Source organism: Athene cunicularia (assembly GCF_003259725.1).
Source record: "Athene cunicularia isolate RWA chromosome 1 unlocalized genomic scaffold, athCun1 chr1_part1, whole genome shotgun sequence".
Taxonomy (NCBI): Eukaryota; Metazoa; Chordata; class Aves; order Strigiformes; family Strigidae; genus Athene; species Athene cunicularia.
This window is the reverse complement of record NW_020799091.1, coordinates 3,089,646-3,114,342: the sequence shown is the minus strand read 5'-3', so window position 1 is coordinate 3,114,342 and position 24,697 is coordinate 3,089,646. Positions and strand designations below refer to the sequence as shown.

The 24,697-nt window shown below is 42.8% G+C and overlaps 1 protein-coding gene across 3 annotated transcripts in view; it reads left to right on the top strand.

Moving 5' to 3' along the window:
- The window catches only part of NARS2 (asparaginyl-tRNA synthetase 2, mitochondrial), a 52,019-nt gene that overhangs the window by 11,895 nt on the left and 15,427 nt on the right, over positions 1–24,697 (top strand). For all 3 annotated transcript variants that reach the window (XM_026840977.1, XM_026840984.1, XM_026840968.1), the window contains 2 exons: positions 4,816–4,916; positions 18,466–18,598. In XM_026840977.1, coding sequence (XP_026696778.1) covers positions 4,816–4,916; positions 18,466–18,598 — 234 coding nt within the window. The remainder of the gene's footprint in view (positions 1–4,815; positions 4,917–18,465; positions 18,599–24,697) is intronic.

The following is a 24,697-nucleotide window of genomic DNA, read 5'->3' as shown; positions in this document are numbered from 1 at the left end:
ATGTGTCACAGTCTGGGAGGCAGCCAGTCCCTGGGAGACTGGGACTTCAGAGAGATGCTCAGCAGGGATTGGGGTAAGCTGAAACTGAGTGGAGGGAGGGCTTGCTCTTGCATTTTCTAACTCTCCCAGTTTCTGCTTGTTCCTGCTTAGTTCATCTTTGCGTGTAATTCCTGTCCATGTTTATGAGCTGATTGTCTCAACAGAACCAGTTGCTACTGCCCAATGCAGGTCCAGCTGATCAGAAGTAGGACTGGAATTGCAAGGAGAACTTCTTGGAAGTGATGAATTTTGCAGTTGTTGTCTAAAAAGGAAAACTGAATCATGTTTATAATGGGACATCAGGGCCTGTCCAGATTAAAGATGTGGTGCTATGAAACTTCAGCAGGATGGTGTTGTGGGCCTGGGCTAGAGAAGTGATTTCTATGAGCGTTTAAAGTCTTCTCTGATCCCTTCATGCATTTGGCTTGCATAGAGTGAAAGACAGAATCAAACGGTTTATACACTCCTGAAACTAATTGCCTCAAGTAAAAGTTAATACAAGGCTGAAATCAAAGAGAATAATTTTAAATTAAATCATTAGACATTTGAGGAGATGGAGAACAAAACAGGTACTAAATCCAGTTGTTCTCGTATTTGGAATGAGAATAAAAAGCCTTTGATGTTAACGTTGAATCCTAGTATGTTTATAGCACGTTTACTCTGAGACACCAAGATGTTTCTTAGAGATTCCCTCTCTCTCTTTCCCCACTGTAATTTGGGTGCTTTTCAACTAGAGAGAAGTTGAAAGAAAACACATTATTTCCCCCCCTAATCTTTTAGCAGGTAGGTATATTGGGATTGAGAAGCGTGAGAAAACTTTATCTAATTGAAATAAAAGCACCACAATGTTGTCGCTTCATTTTGCTAGTCAGGGATGTGCAAAACAAATCTCTGTGTCAGCAGTGAAGGGATAGCATCACCTGCTATTTATTATTTGTCTTCTACCAGTGGCTATGGTTGTTTATTATAAGAAAACAGGCTTGATCAAAAAGGCTGAGCATAAATCTGGGGCACAGACACTTGAAAACATTAGCCTGAATGTGTAAAGTGGAGAAACCACCTCTAGTGGGTTAGTCAGTGTTTGTACATGTGAAAAGTTGCTGATCGCAGGATACCTCCTTGCTGAAGGGGTCCCTTCTGATGGAAGAGGGAGGAATTTAGTTTTCCCTGTGTAGCAAGTGGATTGATTTTTTGCAGCTCACAACACGCATTTGTCAAGCTTTGTCTCTCAAAATGAGGAAGTGGGCAGCTGTGGAGAGGCGAGGTGATCGAATGGTGATGGGGGAGTGAAATTTTGTCTAAATATCGCAATGTTCAGTCTTCACCTTCTGTTGGAAGCTGTCCAGGAGCTGCTCACAATGGAGACACACAACTCAGGATCTCTCCACAGCCCCTCAAGCTGGTTGCAGGTTTTTATAAGTCCAGTTGAGCTGTAGACTTTCTCACACTCTTCCTCCAGTCACTTACTGTTGTGTCTATTTTCCCTTTGCCTCCCTGAGATTACATCTGATCTGGAGAATGAAAAATGACACGAAGTCATTATAAATAAACCAAGCTCCAGCTCCTGAGACAGCTGTATCCTGTTTGTGGATTTGGAGGGAAGTGTTGAGATTTCATGGCTGATGTCTTCTGTTCTTTTCCTGCTTCCAGTCTGTGTCTCTCCTGTTGTTTAGAAGTTGCATCCTACAGGATTAGGTGGGATTTTTTTTCACTGGTGGAACAAGGAATGTAGCTGAATTTAACTTGCAGTAGGAGAAACTGGAGTGGTACGTGGCTCTTCTCTTTAGTGTTCTGGCCGTGGGTCTGTGGTATGTGGATGTTTGTATGTTAATATCCTTATTGTTTTTGAGCAAATACTCTGGGTTTATTTGAAGAAAACAATAGAGGCCTGCTTCTGCATCCTTCGGTTTTGTTGCTTGGTTTTTTAGAACTGCAAAACCTATGAAACAAAGGAAGCAGTCCTGGGGTTACAGCCACAAATTGTCATATTTTCATTGATCTCTATGGTGCAAGGCAAGCTTGCTCTTCTCTTTAGTGTGATGCTGTGAAGAGATAAAACTGCCTTGTGATCTGAGGTCTTTGTCAGTCTCTGTTTTATCTTTGCGATGAGCAGCACTGCTTTTTGAGAACAAAAGCAGCATCTTCCAACTCACTGAGAAAAATGGCAGGTTGTAGAATATCAAAGGCTGGCAAACAAGCCCAAGCCTAGCAACCTCCCTGTGACAAAGCAAGCTGGGGAGTAGGATGGCTGGAGGCAGTGACATACTTAGCTGAGCTAGCAACACTTAGCATAATTTCTAGGAACTACACTTTGAAAAGAAGCTATTTCAAACTTATCTCAGTGTTTGGAAGTGAATGTAGATCAGCCGAACCTCAGATTAGCTTCAAAGTTCTTTTTCCTGAACATTTGACTCTTCCAGAGTTTAGGGATGACATTGAAATATCAACAGTGCTAACAAAAATCTCACTTATCTTCATGGGGCTTTTTTAAAAGTCACAGAATTGTGACCTCTAGAGATCATCTAATCCATCTCGGTGTGCTCAAACAGCGTCAGCTAGAGCAAGTTGCCCAGGTCACTGTTCTGCTGAGTTTTGAGTATCTCACCACATGGAAACTTCACAGCCTATCTGGGCAATGTGTTCTAGTGTTTGACCACTCACAGTAAATAAAAAGTTTATTCTTGTTTTCAGATGAAATTTTGTGTGTCTTTTTAAAAATCTGTGCCCATTACCTCTTGAACTCTGTGTGTGGAGCTGAGATGAGTCTCGTTCCTTCTTCATTCCCTTCCATCAGGTATTTATACACAGGGATAAGATATCCATCCCCCCTGAGCCTTCTCCCATCTGGACAGTCCCAGGTCTTTCAGCCTCTTCTCATATGCTGTAGTCCATTAATCATCTTCGTGGCCCTTTGCTGGGCTCAATCCAGGATGTTTGTGTGTCGCTTGTACTGGGAAAGCGAGCGCTTCACCCACAATCAAGGGATCCCCTCCCTGGACCTGCCAGCAGTGCTCTGCCTGACACAGCCCAGCAGGCTGGTGACTTTGTCGTGAGGGCTTCTTGGCATCTGCCAGGGAAATGGTGAAGCACAGTCCTTATGTTCAAATGACTTCTGAAGTGCTTGACACAGAGGTCTTTTAATTATTTTTTTTTGTGCCTGTAAATTAAAAACTGAAAAGATAACATCACTCTAATGGGCCTTTTTAGAGTGTTTTTTATAATGGAACACTGAACTTGCTAAATTTTCCATTACTCGTAGTTTTTTTTATGCTTAAAATATCCATTGACCTGAAAAAATTTGCAAAAGCTGAAATAAAGCATAGTTTGTTTTTCAATGCCTATATACGTGTAAGCTGTGATGTTTCCAACTCCATATGGTTTCAGTTCTGCTTTTTTTGAAGACTGAATAACAAGTCTTAAAAGGATATTGCTTTTTTTTTGATTACTGTTTGTCTTTTTGCAATGGAAACAAATTCATTTGCCCATGAAAAGAAAATAATGCTGCTTTAAAAAAAGGCTTTGCTAAAAGTCAGTGCACCTGACACGGAAAATTATCCTCCATTTTCTCATCAGACTTGAAATTGAATTTTGAAGGCAATTCTGTGTGAAGTTTCAAACTTCCAAATGATAGAGATTCTTCCCTTCCCCCTCACTGTTCATCTTGGTAGGGAAGAGTGAAAATCAATACTTATATTTGGAGTCTGGGTCGATTAGGCTGGCATCTTTCTTTCTTATGTTGCTGAGCAAAATGTTCTTCAGCAGGTGTTCCAGAAGGGTTTTCGTCTTGTATGTCTCTATTTCCCAAAACCATGGGATGTGGTTTCTCCACCTGTTCCCAAACTTCTAGGTAGGCAGAGCCCTTAGCTATATACATGTTACTTTACTGGGAATCCAAAAATCAGAGACTACTCTAGAAAAATCTGTATTTCTAATACTCTTGTTCTCAGACTTGCTTGTAAAATGGTGACTATGTCCTTCCTGATGTTCTCATTTTCATATTGTTACTTCCTTTCTACACTGTCATTCCTAACTCAGCTGATCCATGTTTAAACGTGTAAGTTACACAGTTCTTTGAGCAAAATTTAGAGCTCCCGACATACCCAAATACAAAGACGAGAGGTGAGCAGTGAAGTGCTGCTTATTTTTAGCTTTGTATGGAGTCTGTGCTGCCCGCAACACTTTGGGCAAACGGTCAAACTCCATGAATCTGTGTCATCTTAACAAGTTACTTCCCACTCCATTGAACCGATATATAATTAATTGCTGGGGATCCAATTTACAATTTCTGTTAGTTTGAGAAATGTTAAAAGAACTGCATATCCTTCCTGTGTGCTGATGTGTCCAAGCTTTGCTGGTGACATGGGGTACGTGCGCCACGGTTCACAAACTTGTTCTGCAAGTTGTTGTGATACTTACACCCCATATCCTCATAAGTCACTGAAAGTGGAGGTGGGGAGTTGCGGTGTTTTCCACTTAAAGTATGGCTTTTCACTACACAGACATATTTGCATTGGACCTCTAGAAAGGGAAGTCCTCAAGAATGCTTTATCTTGTGGGTTTTTTCTTAATGTGTTTTACTTGAGTAGGTTTTGGAGCCTGTTAGCAGTCTGAGCAAAGATGGGGAGCGTTGTACCACGCTGTTGGAGTCCATCTCAGCACTGTTTCGGTTGAACCTCATGGAATTTCTTAAGAGGAAAAAAAGGAGAATAAGCCAGGAACTGTGCTGCTTATTCAAACACCGATAGTCTGATTTCTTGCTCATTTTTTGACTTACAGACATCAAATGAGGCAAGGGAATCTGCAGAGAAGACCCATTTCTTCAATGTGCCTGCCTTCTTGACAGTTTCTGGCCAGCTCCATTTGGAAGTGATGTCAGGGTGAGCAAAATGAGAAGTTTTTGTCTTGATCTGTAGGATCTTCTTGGTCAGTAATTTTGTGCCATTGGTATCCACTAGATGTCTGCCACGTGTGTGCCAGAAACTAATTGAGCAGCAGTGGCTGGATGATGGTGTGAGAGACCAGCGTAGGCATGGGAGGATTAGACTGCTTTTTTAATTATGGTCTGTGAACTAAATACTAGGAGTGTCCTGCTTGCCATGGATTGGGAATATTGGATGGAGACGTAATCATTATGGGAATGACTGTGGGATGTTGCTAATAATTAATACCTTAAGTGACTATGTTGTTCACATCTGGCATGTCTCAGCAAGACAATCTTTTTCATTTTAAATATCACATTTCTCTTTTTCTCATTTTTTCTCAAGTTTCCTTTTTCTGTCTCCCTTCAGTCTTCCCATTGTGTTTCTTCTGCCGATTCTCATTTCTCCTGTTTCATTTCTTTCACGATGCTTTATCATAGAATAGAATCAGAATGGTTTGGGTTGAAAGGGACCTTTCAAGGTCATCTAGTCCAGCCTCCCTGTAAAAGCCAGAACATCTTCCACTAGATCAGGTTGCTCAGAGCCCCGTCCAGCCTATCTTGAATGTTTCCAGAGATGGGGCATCTACCACCTCTCTGGGCAATCTGTGCCACTGTTTCACCACTCTCATCATAAAAAAATTTCTTCTTGAAATCTGGTCTTTGTTCATTCTAGTCACTAAAGTGATCCTAGTCAAATAGTTAAAACTGACTTTGATTAAAAACAAGTTATCCTTAAGCTTTTAATGTTAATATTTCACTGAGGTTTTTAGGGGTGAAAGTGTCAGTCTGTCAAAGTTCCCTTTGATTAGGGGGTTTGGTCCTCATCTACACTGAATTCTCCCAATAAATTAACTAAATTAGTACATTAAACAGATGGAGTCAAATCAGCGCAATCCCTTATTTGAAGGCACAGTTTTCTAAGTGCTTGCAATGTGGTTTCTCCTCAGACATGGTACTTCAGCCAAATCACTGCTTGCCAGCTGAATGGCTGATAAAGCCTCTCAGAGACCACATCTCAGGCAGGTAGCACTGCAGTTGGTTTGCTGCTTGCCAAGGGGATTTGTCATGCGCTTGTAGTGACTTTAAAATCGCTTTTAAAGTGATTAGTTACTTCCAGTGGAAATCTCCTGAAGATGAGAGAGATAAAGTCCTAGCTTTAGAAAATGTAAACTTGGAAGATCTGCCTTTTCATGTGGAGGTTCTGAGTATTTCTAATAGTCTTAGCATTTGCCGTCCATGCCTTATATCCAATCTTGAGAGCCAATGTTTTTTATTTAATTGCTGTTGCACAATTTAATGGACTGCTATTAAATAGCTGCAGTGAAAATATTCAAAGGGCAAGTCTTGTGTATAAATAATAAAGGTATAACTTTCTTCAGAAAGCTGTTTTCTGCCTGGCTTGTTCTCTCTGAGACAGCCTCTGCTCACACACCTAGACGGTGGCGGTGTGCTGCAGTAAGCTAAGGGTTCTCAATGGACAGGATGTTTCTCATGGTGCCCTGGATGCTGTGACTGAAGCACAGGTCACTTGGCAGCCAAAGGCTGATGCGTCATCTTGGACGTTAGCTGGGGAAATTTAATGAGGAAGAGGTCTGTTTAACTGTAGGGGTGGTGGATTTTTTGCATCCCTGAAATAAGATGAGATGACATGCATTAGGATGTGTTAGACTTAATTGACTGTCATGCGTAGTGACCTTTATCGAAAGACGTGATTCCACGAATCAGATAAGTCTGAAGAAAAAGTATGGATTGTAATGATTAACTTGAAAACAATCTCACTCTCTTCCATCAGTCTGTTCTCTTTAAATAGTACACAGCCTGCTCTGGGATGGAGCAGAAAGCTAAAGTGGGCAGATGCAAGACCTGTCTGCTAAACATTTTTTCCACTGATATCACTCAAGTGCACCTTGCTCTCTGAGGATGGGTAAAAAAATCAATGCTCTTCAGTGTGCAGCACATCACAGCTCCATGTTCCTATTTTACAGTAGCGTGTTGTTCTTACAGTCATTTTAAATGGATCTAGTGCCATCTAAATTTAGATAAGCTGTGTTTATTCATAATGGGGCATAGCTGTTCAGTGAACCTGTTCCTTTTATTGAAGTACAGTGAGTTTTTGAGGCCTGCAGCTCAAGTGGTGTTGAATCCCTTCAGTCTTCAAAAATAGATCTTCTAGATGCAGAAGCACCATAGTGATGCATCACAGTATTAACCTTCTAGATGCTGTGAAGGTTTTATCTGTGGTTATCAAGTTGAGTCTTACTCTGTGAATGGGAGTCCTACGTGATCTTTGCATAATAGTAACCAGGGCTGCTTGGCAAATGAATGTGTTGTGATGATGCTTTCAGAGTTGTAAAAAGTGGGAGTCCTTTTTCCCCCAAAATGGAAATATTCTGATCTTCCCAATAAACAGAGCAGCCAAAACAGTAAAGATTTATGTGGTTTGGATTTAATCCTTTGAAATTTAGCCTTTGTTTTAGCCAGACTAAATTTTTCATGCACAGAAAAGGAAGTATTCTTCAAAAATTCCCTTTAGCTTAAATAAAATATTGACTAACTGCTTTCAGGAACTGCTGGTCCCTGAGAATCTGTGGGAGGAGAGAAAGGTAGGAACGCTTGGGTGACCCGTCCCCATGCAGGCCCATATCCTGTTGTGACTTGCTGTGGGAATGCAGAGACAGATCCTGCGGAATCCGTTAGAAACCAAGAGTGGAGCAGGATAGGTATGAGGGAGGAATTTGTCCATGGGGTTTATGTAGTAGGGGACAGAGTCAGCTAGGCAGTCACGTCTGTTTGGAGATAGCTTTTAGCTTTACAGAGCTCATGAGCAACCTCCAAACTGTGGTTGGAAAAATCTGGGCAGCGGAGGTATGGGAAAGACTTACCAGATGTGTCTGGAACCAAGTCTTCTGCTGTCCTTGCTGAGAGTTCCTCTGCAGCCCAGAGGGTGTCATCTGAGTACCCATGTCTGAGTGTTGTCCAGGGCTCAGGGCTCCATTTTATGGCACAGCTGCTTGGTGCTATTCCCAATAACGAGAGAGAGTAGTGAGCCATTTATAATTTGTGAGGTTTTTAAATCTTTTTCTTTGAGGAAAAGTGGGGAGGGACATGTTCCTGTATGTATTGATTGTCTGCTGTGCTGTGTATGCTTGTTATTGAAGGCAAGGGCGGAGAAGTTCATCTTGTCTCTCAATATGACATGGACGGCCTAGTTGGCACAACTTTTCATTTCATTGTGCTTCATCTTTGCAGTGACAGCATTTAGGTTGACTGCTCAGGGTGTCTGAATCATTGTCAGCTGCTGTAAATCTATAGGCTCTTTAAGGTCTCCAGAAAAGTCTTTATTCAGTAATACAGCTCGCCTCTTTAGTCTTCTCCACCTCAGATGAGTCAGTAACCAATGTATGTGGTAGAAATTTGTAGGACTCTGTGTGTCCTGATAACTGGTTTTAAAGGTCATTGGTTTGTTGTGAAGTCCTTGTGGTATTTCCTTGCCCCATGATCCTCCAGTGAGGATAAAGGTCCCTTTGGGGACCTGAACTAGGCCGGAGGGTCTGTGACAGCTGAAGATGATTCAGAGGCATACTGGAGACAGCCAAGTATAACTCACTGGCTGTATTTACTCTGTTTTTTTTTCTCACCCATCTGCACTTCCCACGAGTTCCACCTGCTCCTCTCCTTTCAGCCCCTCTTTCTAGTAGTTTCCATCATTGTTTTGCATTGATTTTCCTTGTGCCACGTTTCATCCCAGGCACTGTTTGTTCTGCCTTTTGCATTATGAGCTTGGCTAAAACTCCTCTTCCTAAAACCTCTGGGGGCAAATCACAGAATAAGGTATCACCTCGTTCCTTGTTCTCTCTAGCTCTGTTTCTTTTCACTTATCAGTAGGCTTTCAGTAGGTTTCTCCTCTCATTCATCTCACATTCTCTTGAAGTTCCTTGCAAATGAGTAAAAGGATCAGGGGCAACCTCTAGGACCTGCAAGGAGGTTATCCAGAAGACAAACCCACTCTTTGCAGTGGTGAGCAACAGGAGGACAAAAGACAACTTGGATAAGTTGAAACAAGAGAAGTTCTGAGTGGATAAAATCATTAAGAGATCAGTCAAGCACTGGAAAAGATTGCTGAGAGAAACTCACTCTTCATCCTTAGAGGTTTTTGAGACCCAGCTAGATAAAGCCTTGAGCAGCCTGGTCTGGCCTTCTCACTGACCCTGCTTTGAGTGAAGACTGGACCAGCGACCTACTGAGGTCCCTTACAGCCTGAATTATCCTGTTGTCCTAAGTTTATTCATGGCTTCATTCTTATTGTCGTTTCTACCAATCTTGTCCACAAGACCATCGCAGAGAATTATCTCTCTAGTTTACTTTCAGTTCAACATCTCTTCCCAGGACCTGTGTTTTTCTTCCTAACTTAAAATCTCAGCCTTTCATACTGACATCTGCCTGTAAATGTCTACCTATCAAAATCAGTTTAGTTAAAACATAATTAATCCCTCTCCCCTCTCTTCAAACACATCCCCTTGATTTCTAAACCATCCTGGATTTTGCCGCTGTTCTGCATAGTCCAGATATTCTCTGCAGTCTTGCAACTGGTTTTTCTTGTTGCAGAGAGACTCTAAAAAAATCTCAGACATCCACATGGTTTTAGCTGTGTCTGCCTGAGTTTGTAGAGAGTTGAAATAGTGGGTTTCCTGTTGGTTTCAGAAGATACTGAGATCACACTGATTTCGCTTTTCAAGTGCTGGTACTTCACTGCTTTTCCAAGCATGGAAGAGATGGAGAGAGATAGCTGTCATTTGGGGTTGGTGTTCAAGAAAGCACTGCGGAGCTGGAGAGAGAAGTGTTTGAGTCTGCCTCCCATAAAAGAGGCTTCATTTTCAGCAGTCTGGCAAATGCAGCCTTAAAATTTGATTCCAAAATAACTTGCTTAATGATGAAACAGACTGCATTGTCTTCAAGCAAATATTTGCTGTACAATTTTTAAATACTTTTGAATGCAGCTGCAGGAATGATGTCCAGTTGTATAACAATCCTGTTGCTAAGAAGTAACAAAAATAAGTGTAATTATTTATCTTGGATGCCTGAAAAAAAAAAATCTCTGACATTTCTTGCACAACGTTTTGTTTGAGTCTGACTCACAATGCAGACTCTTACAATTAGCACACTAACTTCCATTAATTAGGCTGACACTTAATTGGAGCTATAAAAAGCAACTGTGACATGTCTGGTTTTAATCAATTACCACATGCTTCAGTCTGGTTCATGACTGCTGCAGGGATTGTTAATGACTATGTATTACTGGGAGGCCAATTGCATGAACTGCGTAGGTACAACAGTGAACCCGGGGTCGCTTGGGTGGTTGGAGCTTTACAATCTGCATGGATGTGCTGTTGGTCCTTTCTCCCTCTCCACTTTTTTGGGGAGGGGAAGCAGGTAATTTTCTTGTAAGAAGCATGGCGAGTATGCTGAGAGCAACTACAGTTCAGCCATGTCTCTGGGATCCATCCATCCAAGCAGCATCTTGGACTACACGCTCTTTATTTTATCAAGTGCAAGTAGCAGCAGAAAACAGGTTTTATGCTCATCTGGTGAAATGTGTCATCAGGTGAATTTCTTGGTCCTCCTTTTACAAGTAAGCTAAGATAAACCATTATGTTTCTCTCTTGAATCCAGTGCACAGTCCCTTTGTGTTCTCTGAACATCTTGTCATCCCAGTTCAAAGCAGTTGTAGGTACCGTGGGCTCAGATGACCTCAGCGTCCAGGTTTGTGTAGGGCCCTGCAGCTCAGCTTCACACGTGTGCCCAGACAAAGCCATGAGAGCTGCAAGGGGTTAAGAAACTGTGGCTTTGTGAGTTACAGTAGGGCTGTTAGAACCCTCTACTCTCATGTCCCCAGTGCCATAGTAGCCACATTCATGGTAGCTTCTGCAAACCTGTTTTGTTTTATGACTGAGTCAAGCAAGAAGCCCATGGGTGGTCTGTTCCTGCAGCTCAGCTGACCATCGGTGGCTTACAGTGCTGTGGCAAACTTGATAGCTTACAAGAGCATGAAAGTGCCTTGTGCTCAGGCTGCCGTTCCTGCTTCTCAGGGAGCCTCTGTGCCCCAAGAATTGGCTCCAGTATGAGATGTTAAGGCAGGCAGCTTCATCCCTAATTTGCTCCCACAACTTTCCATAAAATAGGTGCACAAATCCAATAGTGTGTGTGCCCTGAATTTCTCCAAGGGTTTGCTGTCATTGCACTGAAGTAGAATATGGATATAGATACACATCATAGTTAGCTGGAACATGTTCCATTCAATATAGCTTTTAGTATTTATTTTAGTACAGTTATTTACTTTGTTTACTTACTGTAGAATTTGGGGTCTTGGAGATTTTAAATAGCTCCACCCAAACTTTGAAATATGACTTGAACCGTGACTCTCTTCCTGCAGTGATGCACCCACTGATGCAGTTTCTTGCTGAGATTCATATTTGCAGAGTTCATGGAACCAGTGTCCATCTTAAAAAAAAAAAAAAAAATCCTCTTCATGGCTATTATAATGCAGTTTCTGGAGAACATGTGTTTGTTCCATTCTGAAAGGAAAACGACTTAACCCAATTGCTCCCCCACACCATGTTGGTAATGTATTTTTGTGGCTTAGAGTAGGAGTCACTGGAATGATTAAGTTTTTCAAAACATCTTTGCTCCTTGTTTTATTTAAATCTTTGAAACGTTTTATATCACTCATTTGTGGAAGATCTATGTTTGCGAGGGCATGGGAAATGGTTATTTGAATAAATGCTTAACTACTCTCGTGGCTTTCATCAGCCCAGCTTGAGTTATCATTGCTAATCGATCGTTTTATTGACTTTAATTAGAAGTAATAATATCAAAACTAGGACAAAACAAGACTCCACTGAGAATAAAATACAGCAGTGTCACATAAAAGGGTGGAGGACCCAGGCTGATGAGATCTTTAAACCTGGAGCAGGAGACATTGTATGGCTCTGAGTAACTCTTGTTTCCTTTGTCTCGATTTTCCCCTATTCTCCTGCCATCTGTAAACTAACAATACAGTGTCTAGGTGTGCTGTGAAGTTTAATAAACAAAATGCAGGGTGCTTTGCCAAATAATTAGGATATATGAGTCACGTCGTTGTTAATTACTAAAGTGTGCCTGGATCATTTTCAAGCTGAGGTTGATCCCAGCAAGACCTGAGGGGGATCCTTGTCCCATCATCTTCTCTTCTTGCCACGGAAACCAGAGCAGAGGACGTGGCAGGTGGAGAGCTGGTCCTGGAGTGTGGCAGGAGAGTGCCAGCTGCTGTGCACGTGACTTTGTGGGCACAGTGGGACTCTGCCCATTGCAGTGAGGGAAAATGCTGTGCTGCTTCAGTATGACTGGCTGGGGGGGGGAAGTTTGGCACTTCCCAGTCGCTGTCTGGGAACTTAGACAGCTTTTTTTTGTTGTTGTTAATTTATGTATTTATTTTTGGCTGCTTACAAAAAGGAAGTACAGTCCCATCTCGTTGCAGCATGAATTGAAACCTTAGCACTCAGCACACCAGTTTTGCTGCCCAGGCTTAAGCCTCATGTACTGCTATACAAGCCCTTGTCAAGATGCAGCTTTTCTCATCTGTGCTTCCTCAGAGGGCAGACAGAAGTGGCATGTTCTAGGAAGACTCTTTTAAAACTCCTTTTTCTGCTTTTTTTTCTGGGTAAAATTCAGCCCTACCCATTCCCCCTTTTCAGCAGAAATGTGCATTTTCATTGCGCAAAATCCAAACCACCAAACAATAGTAATGGGAGCATCATTTTTACTTTAAGGTTAAAACCCAACCATTTCTGTCTGTCCAACTCTGAGGTTTTATTTTAACACAGTCTACCCAGCTCAAGGATGTAAAATATTCTCCCTCCAAACTCCTGGACACCTGTACCTCATGAGCATCACAAGGAGCCCAGGGTTTCCAGCTTCTCCAGAAACTAGACCCTGGAGGCACTGGATCAGTATGCTTGAATGGGTGTCTGCGTGCATGTGGTTTCTTGCTCTGGGCCAGAACATCTTCCAGTGTACAAATTTCAGCACACCTGAACAATCCCAGTTGTGCTTGGGTCAAGCTCTGCAGCTAGCTGGTGCCTCCTGGCAGCTGAGCAAAGTCATCTGCTTGTTTTGAGGGAGCAGACAGGTTCTCCATGCTCAAAATGAATATGGTCATGCCAGAACAGAGTGGAATTAAATCAGAGGGCTTGCTTTATTAATTTCTTCCTTTCCTAAGGGAAAGGACAGTGTGGCTGACAAAGCTAAGCTCCTGGGCTTTACGGTCACCTTGCTCTCCTTTCTTCCTTTGCTGACATCACATGTTGTTTTGTCCTTGAGTTAGAAGATTTTTCTTGCGATCTGGATTTTAGGGGTGGCTGGTGGATGATGGTGCCAGGGAACGTAGTGTGCTAAAGGGTCACATGCTGTGTTCGTTTAACGTGCCCAAAGGTAAGATTTGGTACAAATCGCCTTTCAGCTTACTCTTTACTGCAGACCTTGTCCGAGTAGTCACTCTGTGTGTGTGTTTGTGCAGACACCTGTAATATTTTGGGGTGGGAACAAGAGCACTGTACAATGAATAGCTGTGTGTACTGTTGTGGTTTAGTGCTTAGCCCTGAGTCACAACAACCAGCTTCTGCCTCCAGCTGTGTCACTACTGTGTGGTGTGACCTTGGCATAGGCTGTAAGCTGACTGTGCAAGGATTGCATCTTCTTGATTTATAGCCTTGCTCAGAGTTATAGGCCCTTGGTTCGACAGCACAAATAAGTCTTTATTACCCCGGTAGCAGCATTGAAGTCCTGGCTCAGAAAAGGAGCACAATCCATTCCTGGCTTGGGAACTGTCAGCACAATTAACTTTATTTGGATTGCAGTGTAAAAATTGACAGTAAAGCAGAGATGCTCAGGCCTACAAACATTGTGGGAGTTCAATTAAAAGGATGATTTTAAGCAGCTTTGGGCACAGATACTTTATACTTCTCTGTTGGTTTCTATCACTGCCTCAGTAATGAATTGTCGAGTTCAAATGAAATGAGCTTTCATTCTGTGTGGCTCTCAAAGCTCTCAAAGGGGGAGAGGTAGCTGCTTCTGAAGAGGATTTTAGTAGCATGTAAAATAAGGGTGAAAAGTCCAAAGTTTCTCCCTTCTTGGATGTTAATAGGGTGGAGATCACAAATGCAGCCTGTGCAGGAATGAGCCTCCACCAAGCGATGGCCCATGTGGAGGATGGCTCTGCTCCAGGAACACATCCAAGCTCTCCTGTCTGCATCCAAAGGGACTCTTGTGAGCCTGGACCTAGAAGGTGGCTAAGCCTTTCTCTGGGCTGGGACAAGCAAGCTCAGCGTGTTGCGGGATAGGGCCCTGGCTTTTGCAGCGTTTCAGTGTGTCAGAGGGAGTGCTGTGGGTATTTTCTTGGCCTCCACATTAAGCTCTCGGATTTTCCCAGAGAACTGGGCAGAGCGAAATACAGTCCCAGAAAGGGAGCAATTAATTAAGCAGCTCTGTGCCTTCTGGTGTCGACCCCGGCAGTGCCTGTGAACTGCACAAATGCACTTGGACTTGCTGTCCAGAGCTCTGATCTGGGTGAAGCTGACTGTAAAGGGACTCGTTTCAAAGCCTCTCTTGTGTTCTTTGGTAGCACGTACAAGGACAGTGTTACAGACATTACTGCTCTGCCTGTAATGGCTAAGGAAAGGGGCTCGACAGATTATTGGGTTTGTTGTTTGGGTTTTTTAATCTCCTTTGTGCTTTTGTTGGAGATGAGGAATTAGCACTACTGATTTTTTTTGAAAGACCCTTGAGTGCCCACAACACCAAGTGACCTAGGCACTTTTGGTCACGTAACCAGAATTTTCAAGTTATTTTTAAATGCTGGAAGTCTTGCAGAGGTCTGGGAATGTTAAATGATTGATTATTTGCGTTGTAGAGCATTGGAGTCACAGCCCTGGACTGAGGCTCCATTGTGCTAGGTGCTGAATGCACACAGAACAAAATGACCAGTTTTACCCTTGGTACCATGAAATCAGAGCGGAGTCAGCTCCCATCCCTCTTTTCTAATATATTTATACATTCTCAGTGTGGTACAGCAGTGTACCAAATCACACGTGTGTTTTTTAATAGCAGATGAAGTACAAATACAGGTCGGATTTGTGTAGTGTGCATTTGTTTAATGTCTTTAATGGCAGAGCACAGTAAACAGTATGTGAATGTCTGGATAATAATTGTTCACGCTTGGAGTTGACAGCAGTGACTATATGTATTTTTAACTGTGTTTCTCTGTTAAGTCCAGGCCTCTGGTCAGTGCTGCATTGCCATTGCCAGATGACTTGCATTTACTGTGCTCCTTTGATCACTTTGCCAGCATGACATCTGGCAAGTTTCCCTTTGCCAGGGTCCCAGGATTGTGGTGAAGTTCTCACAGTTATTTGTATCTATCCTTTCCCTTTACAGTTAGCCTGGGAAATGAATGATTCCTCCCCTCCCTGCAGATGTGGGTTTAGGTTTTAGGGTTTTTTTTTTTCCTTCTTCCAAGAGGCAGGCAGGCAAATTCAGCCCTACACCAGGGATGTTAGGTTGTCTACAGGCTGTCACAAAACCCTCCTGTTGTTGAACACCTTGGGATAGTCCATGAAGTTGTAGTGCTAGTGGTTCATTTTGTAAACGTAGATGGTGCTCAGTGTACAAGTTAAGTAAGATTCATCCCAGCAGGATGCCTAGAGCTGAGAAAAGACTGAAATGTGTTCCTGTGGGAGTTGTTCTGCACTTCTCCCCAAAAGCTCTGTCCTGGGCACAGAGATGGCAGCACAAAATTGATCTGTGTCTGTGAAGCGTTCAGCCATGATTAACATCTCAGAGCAATAAGGGTGGGTTGTTTGGTTTTTTTTATTTCTAGGTGTCTTGCCGCCAGTAAGCCCCTTCAAAGATAAGTAAGTAGTTGTCGCACTTATTCAGTAGGAAATAAATACAGTTCAGAGTGCTCATAGTAGCCAGCATTGCTGGAGACTGTCATCCACCACCGCTACCTGCAGTAACTGAAGTGTTGGTGCCTGTGCCTGGACAGCTGCTGAGGAACGTGGCTCTTACTGAAGACAGAGTGTTGCCCTATGGGACAGGATCTCCTGCTAGCCAGCTGGTATCACGCTTTAGTTTGAAGTGCTACTTTGAGGACTTAATGTCAGCAAGAAATTAGAGACATGCACATCAAACTGAGCAAACCTGAGTGGGTACTTCAGCAATTCCAAGCTTTTCAAAATATTTTTGTCTTGTGTCCAGTCCTGGCCCAGTCACAATCTCAACTTGTGACTAAACTCGTTTAGGGAAAATTCTTTAACTGAAGAGCTCCAAATTGAAATAGTTTAGCAAAAGTCTGAAACGTGGGCACAGGTAGCACAAGAACCTGGGTCTTCTGTTTCTCATTGCAGGCCAAAGTCCATGGCCTGGCAAGCAAAAGTTTTTGACCATTTGTGCTTTAAACATTGAAAAATTTTGGCTGAGTCACTGGTTTATATTTGTTGTTTGTATTGCTATAGCAGTTGAGGCTCTTAAGCTTTGGATCCAAGACCTTGTTGTGCCAGGTGCTGTGGAAAAAAAAAAAAGCAAACCAAAAAGGCCTTATGAGAAAGAACGTGCATTTCTGTATAACCCAAGACAACAGATGGCTACAGATGGGGGAGCACAGGAACTGATGAGATAATACTGACCTGTGCAGTGAGTAATAGTCTTAGTACATCACTTATCTAAATACTGTTGAGGTTTTATAGACGTTTTAGCAAAGGGCAGTTTGAAGAAGGATGATCAAGTGACGGCAGAAGTTTATAGTAACATTGCAGCAAGCGAGAAAGGCAGCAGGGAGAAAAGAGGCATGCTGAAAATGATCCTTGAGGAAAGATGTTTGCTGCAAAATCTGGTTAGCATCGTAGATGCTGTGGTAATGTATGGGAGTGAAGTAGGGACAGAAAGTGTGTTTGTTGGAGCAGGGAAAGCAGAGCCAGTGGGGAAAAGAAACCTACAGGCAGGCTACGTTCTCTGTCTTGACCTGAAATGTTCTTCTAGTGTGTTTACTAATAGAAACTCAAGGAAAAAGAAAGTGTTGTTTCTTTGGATCGTAACCTTTAACAATCATGTGACATGAGGGAACAGATGAGTAAAGCAGAACGTGTGTGTTCCTTCATTTGCAGTGCAGATGCCTCCATAAGGGGCAAAGGAAAAATGCTGGGTTTTGTAGTGTTGTTTGTTTAAACTTCAGTTTAACAAAATTAGCCTGTACAGAAACTTCAGTGAACATCCTCTTTTAAGTTGAAAGCTTGCTGAGCAAAACTCAAGTCAAATGCCAACCGCAGCAATTAGCGCACATCCCTGCATGAGTGTCAAACTGTGCTTAATTTCCACTGATCAGGTTCTTTCTCTCCTACACACTGGCTACAGCTAAAAATAATGCCAAGTTAAAGATGTACCAAAGATAGCAGCTGCCCAGGCCATGTTTTTTTCTGAAGCAGCTCGCTCTCTCCCCTTCATGGTTTGCTTCCCATGCAGCACTAGAGGAAACACAGCTGTCAGGGCATCTGGTCGGGAAGCTCTCACTGGCTTGAGGATGTCCAGGAGCCCAAGTGCTCATAGCCCACAGCGTAAAAAGTATTGCTTGGACTGCAGCTTCCCCGCGGTAAAAATAAAACTTTACAGGTGTGTTGCTGTTTGATAGGAAGGTTTCTTGTGAAGGAAGTGGAGAATCAAGAAGGCTTTTGTGTCCTGTGTAACGCAGCAGGACGTGACTGCAGAACGATAGAGGATGTGTTTAAATAGACTCCCCAGGAGGTTGCTGGAGGAATAGCTTCATAATAGGAAGTGTATTGGTTGCATAAAACGATATCCCAGATGTGTTCTCTGCAGTAGGGACCCCTTTTAGCTGAACCATTTTTAACTGTGTGGAAAGATCCCAGTTCTTTATGTCAAAGGCTCTTTCGGCAATAAACTTTGGTCTTGCCACTAGAGGGGGACTGCAAGCCGTACACCGTACATCCATCCTGCCGGGCTTCACCAGCCACCTCTCGGTGCTTACACCAGCCCAGCAACTTTAGCAACAGGACCCTCTCTGCTCTGTTGAGCTCTGGTGTGTCACAGCACCCATAAAGGTCAGACCTTACAGCCAAACAAACGTGAAGGACGAGGGAAGCCTGACTGGTGCAATGTCCAGGTGCTTCTCCAGTGATCTGTTTCTGCAGAATGTCACTTTTTATTCCCACACAGCTCCAAAAAATGTCTTAGCATGAATGGTGTTGAGTGAAAGCTGAATAGGGTTTGTGGAATCTCCCTGAGTCGTGGAGAGGTGTAAATAACCTCCCTCCAGGCCTGGATGAAGGGATGTAACAGCAGCGCTATTAAACTGGTCAGAGATGAAATGAAGTGCTTCTAGATCCTGGGAGAATAGTGGGCACTTTAAGAGACTCACCTGTGTGCCAGGCCTGATCTGTTTGTTTCTTGTCACCTTGCAGGGCTTTTACCCATGTGTTCACCTTCGGCCCAACATTTCGAGCGGAGAACTCGCAGAGTCGCCGGCACCTGGCGGAGTTCTACATGGTGGAGGCTGAGCTGTCCTTTACTGAAAGCCTTCAAGACATCATGCAGGTGGGCACTCCAAATGCCTACGCAGGTCTGGTGCCAGAGCTCCTTCCTCCTCCCTGAGCTGTGCTCTCTGCCCTCAACTGAGGTTGCAGTTCCTCTTGCCCTGTGAGAGCCGGGTAGAGGTTGCACAGGGACTTCCCAAGGATCAGGGTTTTCTCAGCAGAGGTGAAGCCACAGAGGGCATTGGAAGGGAAGTGCAAACACAGCCCTCATCCGAATGGGAGGCTGCACAGTTGCTGTATTGCCAGGAAATGTGGAAATGTACTTGACTGGTGCTAATGAAAGTGGCACTCTCTGTTTCAAAACCTTCAGCATCTCTAGTGAGTGAGCAGTATTTATTCAGTGTGTTCCTTGGTGTGCTCTGTAAAGAGCTCCTCGAATCCTGCACTGAAATATCAAGTAGCAACAACAATTCATAGCATACGCTATTCACTTCTTTAGCAGAAAACTGAAAGAAATCCTTAGTCAGCTAGCTTTTTATTTTTCAGGATTGACCTCTTGGTTGCAGTTTAACCACATGATGGATACTTATGCATTTTACTAGTCTCAGCATAAGCCAGCTTATGCCCAGCAGGACTTGTGAGTAAACATCCACACGCTGTCATACATCAGATAAGCTCCTTGGAAAGCTATTGAAGAAATAGCCTTAAAAAGAAAAAGCCCTGAGGCACTAGCTACAGATTTATAAAATAACATCCAGGTGGTGGTTTCTTCAGCCTGGATCATATACAGTCTGCTGAGTCAGTACATCCTAACAGCAGAGCGGACATACTCTGTCTCTTGCGTGTGCTGCTTCTGCATCTTGGATGTCTGGATGGCACTAGGCTGGGGGGACTGACCCGTTGGGAATCTCTGTGCTCCATCCTTAACAGCATCTCACTCTTTCATTTCTCTCTCCTTTTCTCCAGGACAACTTTTTGTATTCTTAGAGCACAGCATATGTATATGTTTACATCTTACTTCCTGAGCCCCCTGTTTCTCTGGGTAATCAGGAGCTGATTGAAATTTTCACTGCTTTTATCTAGTGTAGTAAGCAGGATCTTCTCTTAAGTGGTGTTTGAGCCCTTGAACGCATCATGAACGTATCTGCAGTCTTGTACTGAAAACCCTAGTTTCTTGGCTTTTGAAGTATAGACAACCAGTTCAGACAATTCAGAGAATTAGATTTGAGAACTGTTCTGGAACATGTAGGGCTCTTACTTGGTTGGAAAGGAGGAACTTCCCCCCACCTTGGCTTGGCTTTTGTTGTTGCTAAACATCTTGTGAAGTCTCAGCTTGTGTGCTCTCCTCTTTCACTTCTTCCCTCTGTCCCAAAGTCTTTGACAAGCGTCTTTCCCTATAACAGAAAGTGTCCTGGCAGCCATCGTTTTGCATTCTTCATAGCGAGTCTCCATTGCAACATGCTTGCTTTTGTGATGTTCTCATTTGCAGAAGTGGAGTTCCCGTTTTGTTTATTTTTGAATCATTGGGCAATCTCTCTTTAAAAAAAAAAAAACAAAAAACAAACCTGACAGCTGCTCTAAAGCTGAAGTTCAGTTTCTTTTTCCCTACATAACTGACCTAAATTCAGTGTTCTCTCATGTATCTGGCCGTTGGGCAGTTTGTCTGTCGTCATCTGCAAGTTCTTTGTTTGGTGCAAAACGCCCAGTTGAATGCCTTGGGGGCTCTTGGCCAGGGTTAGCATCTGAACTTTGTCCTCACATAAAGAGCTGGATTGTTTAAAATTTATTTTTAAAATTGGTATTCAACATTTGGTCTGAATACCTCTTAACTTCAGCAAGTTAGTGTGCTGGGAGTGCTCAGCTTCGTCAGAGACATCTTGAAGTATTTGCTTATGCACCATTAAAGAAGAGCCTTTGCTACAAAGATGTGCATGTTTACCATTCGCTGATGAGGCTTGAGATCTTTCTCTCAGCCAGAGCTCCAAAAGAAACAGCTTTCCTTACAAAATAAAAGGAAAAAGAAGATTTAATAACAAAGTTACATGCATTTGGAACAAAGGCCTGAAATCTTAGAGCAGCAGCCTTTTTTCCCCACTGTAATTGCACAGGGTAGTTCTCAGTTATTCCTAAATTAGTAGCACATTAGTTCTTGTGAAGTCTCATGTGTCTTGATCATGCAATCTAAATTTCTGTTCTGTGCCAAAACGTGTTTTAGCGCTACAAAGAAGCTTAAACTCTCACCATACTGGTTTCACAATACTTTCTGTGGAAAGTCCCACGTGCTCAGTGCAGTACTCCACGCTGCATGGCTGGGTGATAGATAGTATTACCACTCTAGTGTACAGGGTATATGTAAGTGTATCTGAGGAGAGATTCTGTGGCCTCTTTCCATAACAGTCTAAACAAGAAGTTGAGTCAAGTTGCCCCAAAAGGCACTCTTCCTCCAAATTGGATGACAAAGAGATGGAGTTAGAAGAAGGTCAGGTAAGACAGTGGAAGGAGTTCAGTTTGTTGAAAGTGTCTCGACTCACTAGGGCCATTGCCTGTCCAGTCCCTGAGTTGGAGGTCGAAGGTTTCCAGTCTCATCAGTCCTCCAAGATGCCTGCTGCCGCCCTCTCCTCTCTTCAGTGCTGTATCATGTAGCCATATTTGTAGGTCATTATCTTCTCTCTTACCTTCCACTATCATGGCAGTGCAATGGATTTAAAGGATCCAACTTCACTCATGGCTCTAACGGGATCTCAAAGAGGCCATATAATACAGTCATTATTGAATTTCATCAAATACACATACAAAACCATGCTAAAAAAAACATTATTTAGGCTGTAAAGTTGGGAAGTGCCAGAAGGAAGTTTTCCTGAGGGCATTTTGGGGAGTTTACGCGTAGTGTTAGTCTTCCTTTAACAAGATGACATGCTAGCACCGCTGTCTTTTTAAGAGATGAAGAATACACCTCTTTAAGATGGAGAATACAGTTTAACACATAGTATTTGAGCTCTGTCCTGAGGGCAGACGTATTGTCTTCCACTGGTTATGTACTTCATCAGAATTAATTTTCTGTTATTGCAGCCCAGTGACATGGAGTGTTACTGCCTCCATTTTACAGAAGAGAATTCAGGCATGAAATGAAATCAACAGTAGCACTGATTTGGGGTGTTAGTTTCAGAGACCTTAGATCTGAAGCATGGATGGTGTTTGATTTCCAGAATAGTTTGCACTCAACAATACTTTTTGTCTTCAGTGTCAAGGCTAAGACAAATCTAACTGTAGGCTCAAGGGAACAAACACTGCTAATCATGTGGGAAAGGTTTGTTCCCTGTATCTTGTGCAGCATGCTTTAGGGACATCGGGGTATCTGCAGGGCTATAGGTTCCTTCTCTGAAGGGGCATCCAGCTGCTATAGCTGAGACTTTCTGTTTCCTAACTTCCATCAGCATTTATTGTTCAGCTTCGAGGGCCAGTGAGGCAGTGGTCTGACAGAGTCTCACAACAGTGTCTCTCCAGAGTGGGTCCTGAGCTCTCGGTTATATAGCTGAGAGAGGAGACTTTATGACCAAGATCAGATGTGAATCTCCCCTGTGTGTGTGTGTGTGTGTGTGTGCGCGCGCGCACTCATGTGCTGTGTGTGTGAGCCAGCATGAAGGCAAGAAGCAATGGTCCACTTGGTGAAAGTTTCGTGTGTAAATACCCTGTGATCTACACTGCATCCATATGCATACCCCAGGTAAATGCATAAACAAAAAACCTACTGGCAGTTCTTGTGATTTTTCTGAAAGTGTCTTATGTAAGAAAGATGATGATTTGAACCCTTTTTGTAGTGCACAGCACCTTCAACTTCTGCTGCTGACATTTACTGCTGTTTTGTTGATGATTTTCTCTGTTTCAACTCTGATCATAATTTTATTTGGAAGAGAATAAGCTGCAGTATCAAAAGATCCAAGATAAAATTAAACAATACAGTTGGGAGCTGTTCCTCCTTAAAATTGGACAGTTAACCATTAAATTCAACCAGCAACATTGGGGAAGGCAAAGATTGATACTGTTGAACTTCTCTGAAAGGTGAAAAACAAGAAAGACTGAGAGGGATGAGGGAGAAGGGAAAAGTTTTACCACTGTCCTCCTCGCCTGCCCTCCTACTAGCACAATTTCTACATTTCCATTATGAAGCAACCAAATTAATGGGCTTTTGGACATCAGGAGTCCTACCTCCAGGATGAGCTGCTTGCTGTGATTCCAATGGCTTTTTCCGTGTGTAAGTCTCCTATCAAACACGTTTCTTTCAGGGTATGTTCAAACCAATCACTTTACTTATATCTCCATCTCACGTGTTCTCTCAAACCAGCAAGCCAGTGGTTATGATTCTCCACTTATTTTTCATATAGCCTACTTTCCAATCCTTTATTATATTATCGGCTTAAAGCCTAACTTCTCAGAGCTTTTTTTTTTTTTCCCCCTGTTTTCCCTCCACTCTTCATGCCTAGTACACATTTGGCATAAATAAGAATAAGAGCAGTGAGGAGGCCAATGCATTACCCACGTGTCTGTCTTTTTTGCCAGGATAAAACCTCAGTCTCAAACCTGGAAATATTTCTCAGATTGTTTTTCCCATACCACCCACATCTTTTTTCCACAAGAGGAAGCTGCTTATGTTGAGTGCTGTGGGAACCTAATTGTTACTTTATCGCACAGTGAGGAAAAAAAGTGCTAATTAAACAACATGCTTTTCTGAAACCAGATGATACTTTCATTTTCTAGAAAGAGGAAGCTTAATGTAAAATCCCTTCGTCTCTACTTGGTGAAACCAGATGAATTGCCAAGAAGTTTTCTAATTTCATTTGCATAAGCCTTTTTCTAGCTACTTTGAAGAAAGTTCAAAGCTGACTGTTTGCTTATTTGCCACTCAGCAGCAGGAATGCTAGCTTTTCATTTCCTCCGTGTTTGAGTAGCAGTAGGGGTAAAACTGTTCATCTGCATATGATAATGCTGTTCCTTTATTTGGATCGTCCCTTTTTTTAAAAAGAGGGCCCAGATTGATGCAGGAGTCTGGAGGCTGGCTCCAGAGGAGTCAAAATAGATTGATTTACCAGCTTCTCTAGGCTGGTGGGATGCAGAGGCGGTTCATCAGCACAGAGCAGTGTTTCAGCAGTTTGGGACAAGTGATGAAGATGAGTTCTTCTAAACATGAGAGTCTGAACAATGTGCCTGAAATCTTGGCTATGTCAGTAGCCCAACTGCTGCTTTTCTGTGCTTTTAGTTCCTCTTACCCTGCTAGACAGGGTTTCTTGCAAGGCAGAGACCTGCCTTTTCCTCTGATCTGCTGACTGAACATCATGTTCACCTTTTCACACTTAGTCTCCCCTGGGCTTTGCAGTGTCTAGGGACTGCTACTCACCTAGATATCATTGGTGGATACTTTGCTTCTCTCAACTCTGCAGATAATGAAGCAATTGTTATGCTCACAGAAAAATAAAACAGGAATGTGCCAGGACTTTCAGAGGTCCTTTTTGTTGGGAAAAACCTGGTCCCATCCCAGGCTGAGATGACGTGCAACCCAACTGCATTGCTCTGTTCCTTACAAAGGAGATGAGAATAAGGAAGGTGATTTTGAAGAAGGGTTGGGATCATCAGTACTACACAGGTATCAGCTACCTGCTTTGTGCAGGTGTAAAACTACAAGGAGTCATGGGAACTCTTAATCTGCACAACAGCAAGTGTCTTGGATAGTCTGCTTTGCTTAACCGAAAGAGAAAATTACTCTTAAAAATGGGTTGATCAAAATGCAGTGGCATCCCACGTGGGGGCTTTTTTCATTTAGAACCAAAATGGCATTTTAATTTCTTCATGGGTGAAGCCCATTTTACTGGATAAGTATATCCAAATTGGATGATAATGTCATTTAGTTAATCCACATTAGTTTATGGAAATTAAACCACATCTTTTTTTAGTTTCTCAAGCATCCTTGCATTGATGTGTTCTTTACTTTAGCTCTCTACTCATCTCTCTACATGTTCTCTTTGCTTTGCTCTTGCTGCGGAGTCTCTCTAGCTGGGATCTGTTTGATGGGCTGGCTCTGCACAGTACACATTTATCTTCCTCTCTTTTGGTTCTTCCTCTTCTAACAACAAAGCATAAAACCAGAATTGCTGATTACAGGACAGAC